The sequence below is a fragment of the Lynx rufus genome, unplaced genomic scaffold (genome assembly GCF_022079265.1).
Source record: "Lynx rufus isolate CCGP_SWC_20201006 ecotype Redwood Valley unplaced genomic scaffold, mLynRuf1.p SCAF_15, whole genome shotgun sequence".
Classification (NCBI taxonomy): Eukaryota; Metazoa; Chordata; class Mammalia; order Carnivora; family Felidae; genus Lynx; species Lynx rufus.
Genome location: NW_025814829.1, coordinates 13,261,697 through 13,274,293, shown reverse-complemented (window position 1 = coordinate 13,274,293; position 12,597 = coordinate 13,261,697). Strand labels below are relative to the sequence as shown.

The 12,597-nt window shown below is 34.9% G+C and overlaps 1 protein-coding gene across 2 annotated transcripts in view; it reads left to right on the top strand.

Annotated features, from left to right (window-relative positions):
* The window catches only part of BRINP3 (BMP/retinoic acid inducible neural specific 3), a 383,884-nt gene that overhangs the window by 168,026 nt on the left and 203,261 nt on the right, over positions 1 to 12,597 (top strand). Inside the window, exon 2 of one of the 2 annotated variants that reach the window (XM_047077231.1) lies at positions 6,187 to 6,377. The exons of the other annotated variant lie outside the window; for it this stretch is intronic. Within the exon in view, the coding sequence (XP_046933187.1) occupies positions 6,187 to 6,377 (191 nt within the window). The remainder of the gene's footprint in view (positions 1 to 6,186; positions 6,378 to 12,597) is intronic. 2 annotated transcript variants of the gene reach the window in all.

Sequence of the window (12,597 nt, the reverse complement as noted above, 5' to 3'; positions counted from 1 at the left end):
AGGCTACAGCTACAATTCTTGTTGCTTTCTGGACTGGGGATGATATTTTGTTGCAATCATGGTAATTTGTCTTCTTTAATCTACTATGTGTTGGCAGTTCTTGCAAAATACTACAGTCCTTAATGGTGCTTCTCAAAAATTCTGCATGCACACATTTTACATAAGTCCTATTTTTCATAGGGTTTTTTATTTCAGTATTTTATTTGCCTAGATTCATTGTACCAAATTCCTAGCCTCACCCAAAAGTATCTCTCAAGCTTTAAAAACTCCACTACCCTGCATATGCTCTGTCTCTCTCTGTCAAAAACAAATAAATATTTAAAAAAAAACTCCACTACTGTTAATTTTTTTTTTAAGTTTTATATCAAGGGGCAGGAGGGCAAAAGAAAGTGGAATCACTCTCCTGCCAACTGTTTAGCATTCAGCTGCTTTAAAAACACTAGCTTCAGAGCTAGTCATCCGGGCTGTTAGAACATTTCCCTTTTACTGGCCAAATGGAAAACAACGTCATCTGTGGGATGTGAAAGCTTTAAGGAAAGAACATCCAAATAACCTTTTCTATATGTAACAGTTACACATAATAAAAGTATGAGGAACTAGTATTGATTGTTAGTGGCATTTTTAAAGACCAGTATGATTTTACAGATGTAATAAGGTTATTGCTACTGAAGATCAGCAAGTCAATTTACGATTCTTATGGTGAATTTGTTTGGTGGATATTAGTGTTTGGGAAATATATTTTGTTTTACTATTCTGTTGTGTATGCAAATTTAATTAAGATTGATGGAATTAAACTTATAAGCCAACAAATGTAGTACTGTGACAAGTGATATAATGATAGACTTTTAAGGCATAAACAACTTTCTTTAGTGTACATTAGCAGTTAAGGATTTTTTCAGCAACTGCATCATCTGATTTGGTCAATTGTTTTAATGCTGCTCTTCCTTTGGTACTGAACAGTGACAGAGTCTATATTTTTCAGGAACTGGATATACATGTGTAATTTGAAAGAAATTACGGTAGTTAATATATTTTAAATACACTGAGTACTTTAATGTATTCACATAGAATTTAAATACTAATAAGAAAGGTCAATGGCAATATGGCAATGATGTAATCATTATTTAAATGGAATGCGTTGATGTCATTCTTGTTTTCCAACCTTTTCACAGGAGATGGGCACAGATAAAATTATAATAAATGTAGAAAAGTAAACATTACATAGACATACATAATAATAGATGCCTGCAAGTCAGACTTTTTAGCAGGCACACATACAACTCTAATCAACTAATAGAGGCTTCTTAGAGCCAACAAAAGCATTTTCAAAGTAATGTTCTGGCTGAACTGTTTATAGCCCATTTGTGTGTTCCACAAAATAGTGCTGCTTCTAAAAGGCTGAGTTACATTAAACTCTAATGATTGTGCCTCTTTTATTTAAAGGCTTCCAAAGGTTATGATGAGAAGATATTTATGTACTGTGAAGGCTTCAGGTAGAATGGAGCATTCACTTAGATGCCACAATGTTCTTATTTAATACAAACATAATGAATCTGCATAGAATCCTTGGATCCTTTAGGTAAAATGTTCTCATTATGAAAATCATACCCGACAGCACGTTATCAATTCAGCATTCCATTGCTTTGTTTTTCCAAAATTTAATGAATGCACAGTCTAGTTGCAACTGAGGTGAATTGTGTCTTCAGGACGAAAAAAACTGCACCCATAAGTTTCCAATTTATATACAACCATTACTTCCTTATTGCCTTCTCAAGTTACCCCAAAGTCAAAACACTCTGCATTACTTATTATGTACTAGATTATGTTACTAGAAAGCAAGAAAACGAACCAACTAATAACCCCATAATCTTGATAGCTTTTCATGACAAAATTTCTTTTTAGTTCATGCACTTGTTCATCCCAACAAGCTGCAAGGCTGGGGTTGGGGGATGGGGATTTGAATCATCATTGTTCATTAGGGCCCCTGGCTGATGGGCCAGCATAACCATACAGGGCACACTTTGTCAGTGAAAGCAAGTCACATGGCCACACTGATTTTAAAGGACACCAGTAACTGCAATCCTATCCTGTGCCCAGGATGAAGAGACACTGAGTATTTGTATTCATATCTAGTGTTCACTACTCACAGTGTGGTACTTCACTGTCCAGAGAGGACTTCCTTTACTTAAAGTGCTGTTATCAGCACTTCTCAGGATTATTTCAGTACTTTCCATCTGAGTTTTCACAAAAAATTTGTAGAGATTGTAAAAGTGATCGTGTGTCATTACAATACAAACCTATAATGTGGAGAGTGGAAATGAGAGATCTCATAGCCCAAATCGATATTTGTGTTTTTTACACTCACACACACGATTACACTTTCGGATATACATAATGAAAGTATAATGTGTTACTTCATCTGTATATAAAATATAAAAGAAAAAGTAGAAAAAAGTTTTAGATGGAGCTCTTGAGATAAGAAGTTGCTGTAATTACTAACACTAATGTTTTTTAATTAATTAATTTAATTAGTTAGTGGGTTGTTTAATTTGTGTTAGTATTAGTCTTCATTGGGTGATACCTTCAAAGAGTCTGTCCTTTACTTTTGGTTGTTGTGTGACAGAATAATCAGAAGGGATGGCAAAGTGTTTTGTCCATCTGAAATGTTAGAATATTCGTGTCCATTTTATCTTGCTTAATAATATAATCTTTGAGCCTTTAAGGTAACAGTTTTTCATCTATAAGCCTAGCAAGATTTCTGGTAATAATAACAATAGTGAACAATTAATACTTTTTTTTATTTGGTGCTAGAAATTGATTTCAGGAAATGACATGTTTGTTTTAGATCTTTCATGTTTTATTTATTTATTTATTTATTTATTTATTTGCTTTTTTTATTTGGGGTTTTTGGGTCAAATTTAATAGGAAGAAACAGGAGAAAGTAGTAAATCAAGTCAGAATAGATCATGGGATTTGATTTGAATACTCATTAGCTGCTAAAGATAAGAAAGACTAGAATTGTGCTCTTCAAATATATATTTACGCATAGTCATCTAGCCTGAAATACTCAATGATTTAAAAAGAGTGTATATGGTATGTAAAATACCACAATTGAATCAATCTTCTTGGTTATTTAAAGTCCAATTAATTCACTTAGCAGCTCACATATTAGTCTATGAATGCATGCATATGAGTTTATAAATTTATCACTTTAAACCATTGCAAAAGATATGCCAAAACTCTAGGTTCATGTCACTCTCTTGACAAGATCATAACGTTTTTTCAGCAAATAAAAAAAAAATGTTCAAGGGTAAGTCTATAAAGTTTGGAACTGAACAACTATTATTTATATCTTGGTTTAATAAATTACTTCTTAGAAGTATTATATGATTATATAGTTTGAGATATATCACAAAATATTAAAATGTAAGTATTTTATTTTTAATTCTTTTAAATTTATTTATATATTTAGAGAGAGAGAGAGAGAGAGGTAATGAGTGGGGAGGGCAGAGAGACAGAGGAAGAGAGAAAATCTCAAGCAGGGTCCCCACTATCAGTGCAGAGCCCAATGGGGACTTGATTTCAGGAATCCTGAGATCATGACCTGAGCTGAAATCAAGAGTCAGATGTTTAACCGATTGAGCCACCAGTTGCCCCAGAACTTAAATATTTTATTTTAAATGCTCTTCTTCACCATTTTGAATATACACTTGTATTATATATGTATCACATATAATATTATATATGTATCACATATAATATTATATATGTATCATATACATATTATATATGTATCACATATAATATTATATGTATCACATATAATATTATATGTATCACATATAATATTATATGTATCACATATAATATTATATGTATCACATATAATATTATATATGTATCATATATAATATTATATATGTATCATATATATGTATATATAATATTATATGTGTATCATATATATGTATCATATATAATATTATATGTGTATCATATATAATATTATATGTGTATCATATATAATATTATATGTGTATCATATATAATATTATATGTGTATCATATATAATATTATATGTGTATCATATATAATGTATACACAGGTACAATTTAGGTAACTTTTTATAAAAAGAAAAGACATAAAAATTGTTAATATCAACCCAGGTTTTGGGAAAAAAAAGACATTCTTACTCTCTTCTGAGGAAACATGAACTAATAAATCCAGCATAGTGTCACCAAAAATCCTGTATTTACTGAAAACAGAACACTGAGAAAATTTTGGAGACAATATACTAAATTATCTAATAGTTTTCTTCAATGTAGCGGCATTAGTGTTGTTTGTTAATGCAAACTCTGGATCCCACTTCAGTCCTAATGGATCAGAAAATTCTGGGGTAGAGTTTCTATGTGACTCTACTAGGTGCTGAAATTTGAGAACCACTGGTAGAACAAAACTGTTTAGATCAGCTGATTTATAGAGGAGACAGCAAGAGTTTCTGAAGGAGAGAAACACTAAATTGACTTATTCTAAGGCCGAGTCTTCCCTAGATTCCTTAGTGAATCTTATCTTCTAATTAATCTCCAAAAGACTGGGTGGATTGTTGGGCTGACAAATGTGTGTCACACAAGCAAAATATTCATAGTTAGAGACTGTCAGAGAGATGCCTCTTTGTTCTGCAAGTATTTACTCTTCTTTATTCTGTGTAAATCTCTTCCCCGCTTCCCCGCCTCTAGCAACCTTTTTTTTTTTCTCCCCTCAGAGACTGCCTAAATATTAAATATCACCTCTCCAAAAGTTGCCATCCTGGTCACTTAAAATAAAATAGGGCCTCACTGTCCACAGCCAGATGGCTCATCACAGCAGGCTGTCTCTGGTAGCTCTCAGCACTTACAGTCCTCTGACATGTGTTTAAAATTTAATTTAATGTCTTTTATTTATTTATTTATTTATTTATTTATTTAACATTTATTTATTTTGAGAGCTAGAGAAGGAGCAGCAGGGGTGGGGAGAGAGAGGGAGACAGAGAGAATCCCAGGCAGTCTCCACACTGTCAGTGAGGAACCCAATGTAAGGCTTGAACTCACAAATTATGAGATGATGACCTGAGCCTAAATCAAGGGTTGGACCCTTAACCAACTGAGCTACCCAGGTGACCCAGTTTTATTTATTTTTCAAACTTTCTCTAGAATGTGAATTCCATTTGGACATGGACAGTATTGGTCTGCTTTACTGATGTATCCTTATCATGCACTGTTTGTTGGTGCACTACAGGCATTTTGTGGGGAAAAATATAAATAAATATAGGACATCTTTATACAATATTACTTAATATTTTATTTGCCAAATAGTAATTGAGTTAAACAACACGCCTAGTAGTATTAAGCCTGGTTGAAGGAATTCTTTCCTGTGGAAGGCATTTGAGATTTTTATCAGACCAACTCAGAATAATTCTGTACAGTTATCAGGAGATGCAGTTCACCATAGTTCTTTTCTGAAGTGTTATTAGTTTGATTTTAACTCAATATAAATGTATAAATCTTTGTTTAAATGTATAAATCATTTATAACCATATTTTCCATTTCCCTAATTTGGCCGAATCCACCTGAATGTCATTTGCATCTAGAGAAATTGCTAATCAAGTTGAATTTAGGTTTCAAAATAGGTTGTAAACAATAATTATTGTAAAAATATTTCTCTTTTGGTTTTGCTTTTAAAATTCTTCCACAGCGCCATAATATTCTCGAAGTGTTTTACAGGGTCCCATGCTAAAGTGAATAAAGAAAGGAATCATTAGAGTTTTGAAAATAAATTCATTCTCTTTTTTCAATTTCCCTCAAAAATAATAAAATATTACCTTAGTGTTTTTTAATGGCTCTACATTCATATTCTATGCGTAATGAAATCATTTTTATGAGTACGTCTTTCCTTGGGAAAAAACGAATCAGGGAAAGCTGTTTCTTTTACGTGACTTATTTTGCCTTTATGTGATTTGGTTTTCAGAATATTCACTCGAGTTACATAAATTATAAATGTTGCTTCTCCTACTCATAGCACATGACATATTATTACAGGCGAGACTCATTGTAATGGGGTGACCCCAGCTAAACTACCAAGTGAACTTTTCAAATGAAAACATTCAGGTAGATTGTGTATTTATGAATAAAAATAAATTTGCTTTTCAGGGAGTTTGGCCGCTGGAAAGTAAATAACCTTGCAGTCGAGAGGAGAAATTTCCTTGGCTCTCCTCTGCCTCTTGCTCCTGAATTCTTCCGCAACATAAGACTTTTGGGACGCCGACCTACCCTGCAGCAAATCACAGAAAACCTTATCAAGAAATATGGGACACATTTCTTGCTGTCTGCTACTCTGGGAGGTACGACTCTTTGAAATATTTGCGCCTATGTATGCTTGTGTATAAAACTGTATAAACCAAGTAAATATGTGCTGATTAATTCAGATAGCTGCAGTTTGAATAATTCTAGAATTCATTCACTAATTTGTTCAATATGTTTACTGAGTTATTACTAAATGCTTTTTATGGTGTTCCCAATGGTGAGGCAGATGGTTATTACCTAGTTCTTACCTGAAGGCAGCCTACAATATAATAACATGCATTAAATATAGTCTTAGTTATTACACTTTAAAATGCAAGGTGATGTGACAAATTTTATTTAAAAAATGAATAACAAACAGCCCAGTCACAAGTGGAAGTCATCACTTCAGGTTGCAGAGAGCAGGAAAATTTCCCTGGAGTAAACCTTAAAGATCTAAAATTATATTTGTAGCACTATTTTAGTATTTTTGATTATGGTGGATATATGATATGAAAAGACTGATCAATAAATGTCAATTATGATGTACAATGTAAAAGTAGGGATTAATAAAGTCACTTCTTCAATTTATAAATGTTTAAAAATTAAGAAAACGGTGGTTTTAACATCATTAAATATGTTTATTTATCATAGTGATATATAATTCAGCATTTTGAATACACTGAAATGATATTTGGGGAGGTAACATGTAATAGGGAAAATACAATTTTCCTAAAACTTAAAAGTATCCCAGAATTCCATGTATTTCATTTCTTTCAGGACTTTAAATAATGTCCAGCCATTTTATTTAGAAATAGATGTTACCTTTTCCTATAATGAAGAGCACTGAATATTATTGGGTAGGAAAGCCATGGAAACAGTGAATTCCTGCTTCCTTGTCAGTTCCCCAGTAAGTTTACTAAATACGGGCAAACTGATTCACACCAATGGGGATGTGGTGTGAAAGGCCACTTAAGTTCTTCAGTTTAACTATCTTAGAAAATGAGTTATTTCTTTCCTTTACCTGCCAGTCCAGTCTGTCAGTAAGTCGTGCCAGTATTTCCCCCCCAAATATATCCCATGTCAAACTTTTCTGACTTTTACTTGAACATCCCTAGACCAAGTCATCATGTTTCTCCCAGAATACTCCTAAGGTCATGCTCCACACAGATCCTTATAAAACTTGAATCAGGTCAAATAATTCCCTGTGTCAATTAAAACCTATAACTAGCCACTTAAAATCCAAATGTCTTGCTATGGCTTATAATGCACTACATGAGTGATCTGGCACTGACTTTCATCACAGACCTCAACTTTGCTCTTTCCTCATCATGCTGTATTTTTCAGTGAGAATGACCTTCAAGTGTTTCTGGTCAATATTTCTGCTTAAATGTTACTTTCCTGAGAGGGCTTTCCTGTCCATACCTCCAGGAACAGTGCCCAGTTGTCCACCAATAATTTCTACTATTTTATGATCTTACTTTGTATTCTTAATTGTATTTATTTTATTTTTTCATGTTTTAGTATTTATTTTGAGAGAGAGCACAAGTGTAAGAGGGACAGAGAGAGAGAGAGGGAAAGAGAATCCCAAACAAACCATGAGATCATGACCTGAGCCAAAATCAAGACTTGGACCCTTAACCTACTGAGCCACTCGGGCGCCTTTTTTATAGTATTTATTTTTATGTGAGATATTTTATTCATTAGTTTCCTTATTTATTATCTGTAATTTCTGCATATTTCCTTGAAAAAAAGGGACTTGCTTATATTTGTCATCAATTTACTCTCATAGTTAGAAGCACACAATATATCCTCATGAAATATTTTGGTTTTTTTGTTTGTTTGTTTTATTTGGATCCTGATTTTTATTTTTATTTTCTTAAATAATCTCTACCCCCAACATGGAGCTCGAACTCACGACCCCTGAGATCAACAGTCATGTGCTCTACTGACTGAGACAGCCAGGTGTCCCTGGATCCTAATTTTTTAAAATATTTTTTAATTATTTATTTTTATTTTTTAATTTACATCCAAGTTAGTTAGTATATAGTACAATAATGATTTCAGAAGTAGAATCCAGTGATTCATCTGCTACATATAACACCCAGTGCTCATCCTTACAAGTGTCTTCCTCAGTGGCCCTTGCCCGTTTAGCGATCCCCCAACCCACAACCCCTCCAACAACCCTCAGTTTGTTCTATTTATGAGTCTTTTTTGTTGTTGTTGTTTTGTCTCCCTCCTTGTTTTTATATTATGTTTGCTTCCCTTTCCCTGTGTTCATCTGTTTTGTATTTTAAATTCTACATATGAGTGAAATCAATGTGACATTTGTCTTTCTCTGAGAAATCTTGCTTAGTGTAATACCCTCTAGTTCCATCCACATTGTTGCAAAAGGCAAGATTTCATTCTTTTTGATTACCGAGGAATACTCCATTGTATGTATATACCACATCTTCTTTATCCATTCATCTGTTGATGGACACTTGGGCTCTTTCCATACTTTGGTTTTTGCTGGTAGTGCTGCTATAAACATTGGGGTGCATTCATCCCTTTGAAATAGCATCCCTGTAACCTTTGGATAAATACCTAGTAGTGCAATTGCTGGGTCATTGGGTAGTTCTACCTTTAATTTTTTGAGGAGCCTCTGTACTGTCTTCCAGAGTGGCTGCACCAGCTTGCATTCCCACCAGCAGTGCAAAAGAGTCCCCCTTTCTCTGCATCATCACCAGCATATGTTGTTGCCTGGGTTGTTAAAGTTAGCCATTCTGACTGGTGTGAGGTGGTATCTCATTGTAATTTTTATTTGTACTTCCCTGATAGTGATGTTCAGCATTTTTTTCATGTGTCTGTTAGCCATTTGTATGTTTCTTTTGAAAAGTGTCTATTCATATCTTTTGCCCATTTCTTCATTGGATTATTTGTTTTTTGGGTGTTGAGTTTGGTAAGTTCTTTATAGATTTTGGATACTGACCCTTTATTTGATATGTCATTTGCAAATATCTTCTCCCATTCTGTTGGTTGCCTTTTAGTTTTGCTGATTGTTTCCATCACTGTGCAGAAGCTTTTTATCTTGATGAGGTCCCAATAATAGTCCATTATTGCTTTTTATTCCCTTGCTTCCGGAGACGTGTTGAGTAAGAAATTGCCTTGGCCGAGGTCAAGAGGGTTTTGCCTGCTTTCTCCTTGAGGATTTTGATGGCTTCCTATCTTACATTTAGGTCTTTCATCCACTTTGAGTTTATTTTTGTGTACGGTATAAGAAAATGGTCCAGGTTCATTCTTCTGCATGTCACTGTCCAGTTTTCTCAACATCGTTTGCTGAAGAAACTGTTTATTCCATTGGGTATTCTTTCCTGCTTTGTTAAAGATTAGTTGGCCATATATTTGTGGGTTCATTTCTGGGTTCTCTATTCTATTCCATCGATCTAAGTGTTTTTGTGCCAGTACCACACTGTCTTGATGACTACAGCTATGTAATACAGGCTAAAGTCTGAGACTGTGATACCTCCAGCTTTGTTTTTCTTTTCCAGGACTGCTTTGGCTATTCAGGGTCTTTTCTGGTTCCATACAAGTTTTAGGATTGTTTGTTCTAGCTCTGTGAAGAATGCTGGTGTTATTTTGATAAGGATTGCATAAATTTGTAGATCACTTTGTATAGTATTGATGTTTTAGCAATATTTGTTCTTCCAATCCATGAGCGTGGAATATTTTTTCATTTCTTTGTGTCTTCTTCAGTTTCTTTCATAAGCTTTCTATAGTTTTCAGTGTATAAAAATTTCACCTCTTTGGTTAGGTTTATTCCTAGGTATTTTATGGTTTTGGTGCAATTGTAAGTGGGATCCATTCCTTGATTTCTCTTTCTGTTGCTTCATTCTTGGTGCATAGAAATGCAACTGATTTCTGTGCATTGATTTTGTATCCTATTACTTTGCTGAATTCATGGATCAGTCCTGGCAGTTTTTTGGTGGAATCTTTTGGGTTTTCCATATAGAGTATCATGTGGTCTGTGAAGAGTGAAAATTTGACTTCCTCCTGGCTGATTTGGATGCTTTCATTCCTTTCTGTTATCTGATTTCTGAGTCTAGGACTTCCAATACTATGTTGAATATCAGTGGTGAAAGTGGACATCCTTGTCATGTTCCTGACCTTAGTGGGAAAGCTCTCAGTTTTACCCCATGGAGGATGATATTAGCAATGGGTCTCTCCTGCATGGCTGTTATGATCTTGAGGTATGATCCTTCTATCCCTACTTTCTTGAGGGTTTTTATCAAGAAAGGATGCTATATTTTGTCAAATGCTTTCTCTACATCTATTGAGAGTATCATGTGATTCTTGCCCTTTCTTTTATTTTTATTTATTTTTTTTTCAACATTTATTTATTTTTGGGACAGAGACAGAGCATGAACGGGGGAGGGGCAGAGAGAGAGGGAGACACAGAATCGGAAACAGGCTCCAGGCTCTGAGCCATCCGCCCAGAGCCCGACGCGGGGCTCGAACTCACGGAGCGCGAGATCGTGACCTGGCTGAAGTCGGACGCTTAACCGACTGCGCCACCCAGGCGCCCCCTGCGCCACCCAGGCGCCCCTCTTTTATTAATGTGATGTATCACATTGATTGATTTGTAGATATCAAACCAGCCCTGCAGCCCAGGAATGAATCCCACTTGATCATGGTGAATAATTATTTTAATGCATTGTTGGAACAAGTTGGCTAGTACCTTGTTGAGAATTTCCGCATGAATGTTCATCAGGGAAGTTAGTCCATACTTCTCCTTTTTTAGTGGGGGGTTCTCTGTCTGGTTTTGGAATGAAGGTAATGCTAGCTTCATAGAAAGAGTTTAGAAGTTTTTATTTCATTTCTATTTTTTGGAACAGCTTCAAGAGAATAGGTGTTAACTCTTCTTTAAACGTTTGGTAGAATCCCCCTGGAAAGCCACCCGGCCCTGGACTCTTGTTTTTTGGGATTTTTTTCTTATATTTATTCATTTTTGAGAGACAGAGAGAGATAGAGCACAAGCAGGGTAGGGGCAGAGAGAGAGGGAGACACAGAATCTGAAGTAGGCTCCAGGTGCTGAGGTGTCAGCAAAGACCCCAACGCGGGGCTTGAACTCACAGACTGCTAACTGAAGTTGGAAGCTTAACCAACTGAGCCACTCAGGTGCCCCTGGGAGGTTTTTGATTACTAATTCATATTCTTTATTGGTTATGGGTCTGATCAAATTTTCTATTTCTTCTTGTTTCAGTTTTGGTAGTTTATATGTTTCTAGGAATCTGTCCAGCTCTTCCAGATTGCCCAATTTATAGGCATATAATTGCTCCTAATATTCTCTTATTTTTGTTTTATTTCTGCAGTGTTGGTTATGATCTCTCCTCTTTCATCCTTGATTTTATTTATTTGGGTCCTTCCCTTTTTTGGGGTATCAAACTGGCTAGGGGGTTTATCAATTTTGTTAATTCTTTCAGAGAACCAGCTCCTGGTTTCATTGATCTTTTCTACTGCTTTTGTTTGTTTGTTTTGTTTTGTTTTTGTTTTTGTTTTTGTTTTTGTTTTTGTTTTCCATAGCATTGATTTCCACTCTAATCTTTTTTTTTTCCAATCTTCTTCTGGTTTGGGGTTTTATTTGCTGTTCTTTTTCCAGCTCTTTAAGGTGTAACATTAATGTTGTGTACCTGAGACCTTTCTTCCTTCTTCAGGAAGGCCTGAATTGTTATATAAATCCCTCCTATGACCGTCTTTGTTGCATCCCAGAGATTTTGGCTTTGGACTGTGGTGTTATCATTTTCATTGGCTTCCATGTACTTTTTAATTTCCTCCTTAACTTCTTGGTTAACCCATTCATTCTCTAGTAGGATGTTATTTAGTCTCCAAGTATCTGTTGTCTTTCCAAATTTTTTCTTGTGGTTGATTTTGACTTTCATAGTGTTGTGGTGTGAAAATATGCAAGGTATGATCTCGATCTTTTTGTACTTGTTGAGGGCTGATTTGTGTCCCAGTATGTGCTCTATTCTGGAGAATGTTCCATGTGCACTCAAGAAGATCTGCTGCTTTAGGATGAAATGTTCTGGATATATCCGTTAAGCCCATCCAGTCCAGTGAATCATTCAGAGCCATTATTTCCTTGTTGATTTCCTGCTTACATTGCTGCAAGTGGGGTGTTGAAGTCCCCCATCATTGTGGTATTATTGTCAATGAGTTTCTTTATGTTTGTGATTAACTGATTGATATATTTGGATCCATCACATTTGCGGCATAAATGGTTACAATTGTTACACCTTCTTGGTG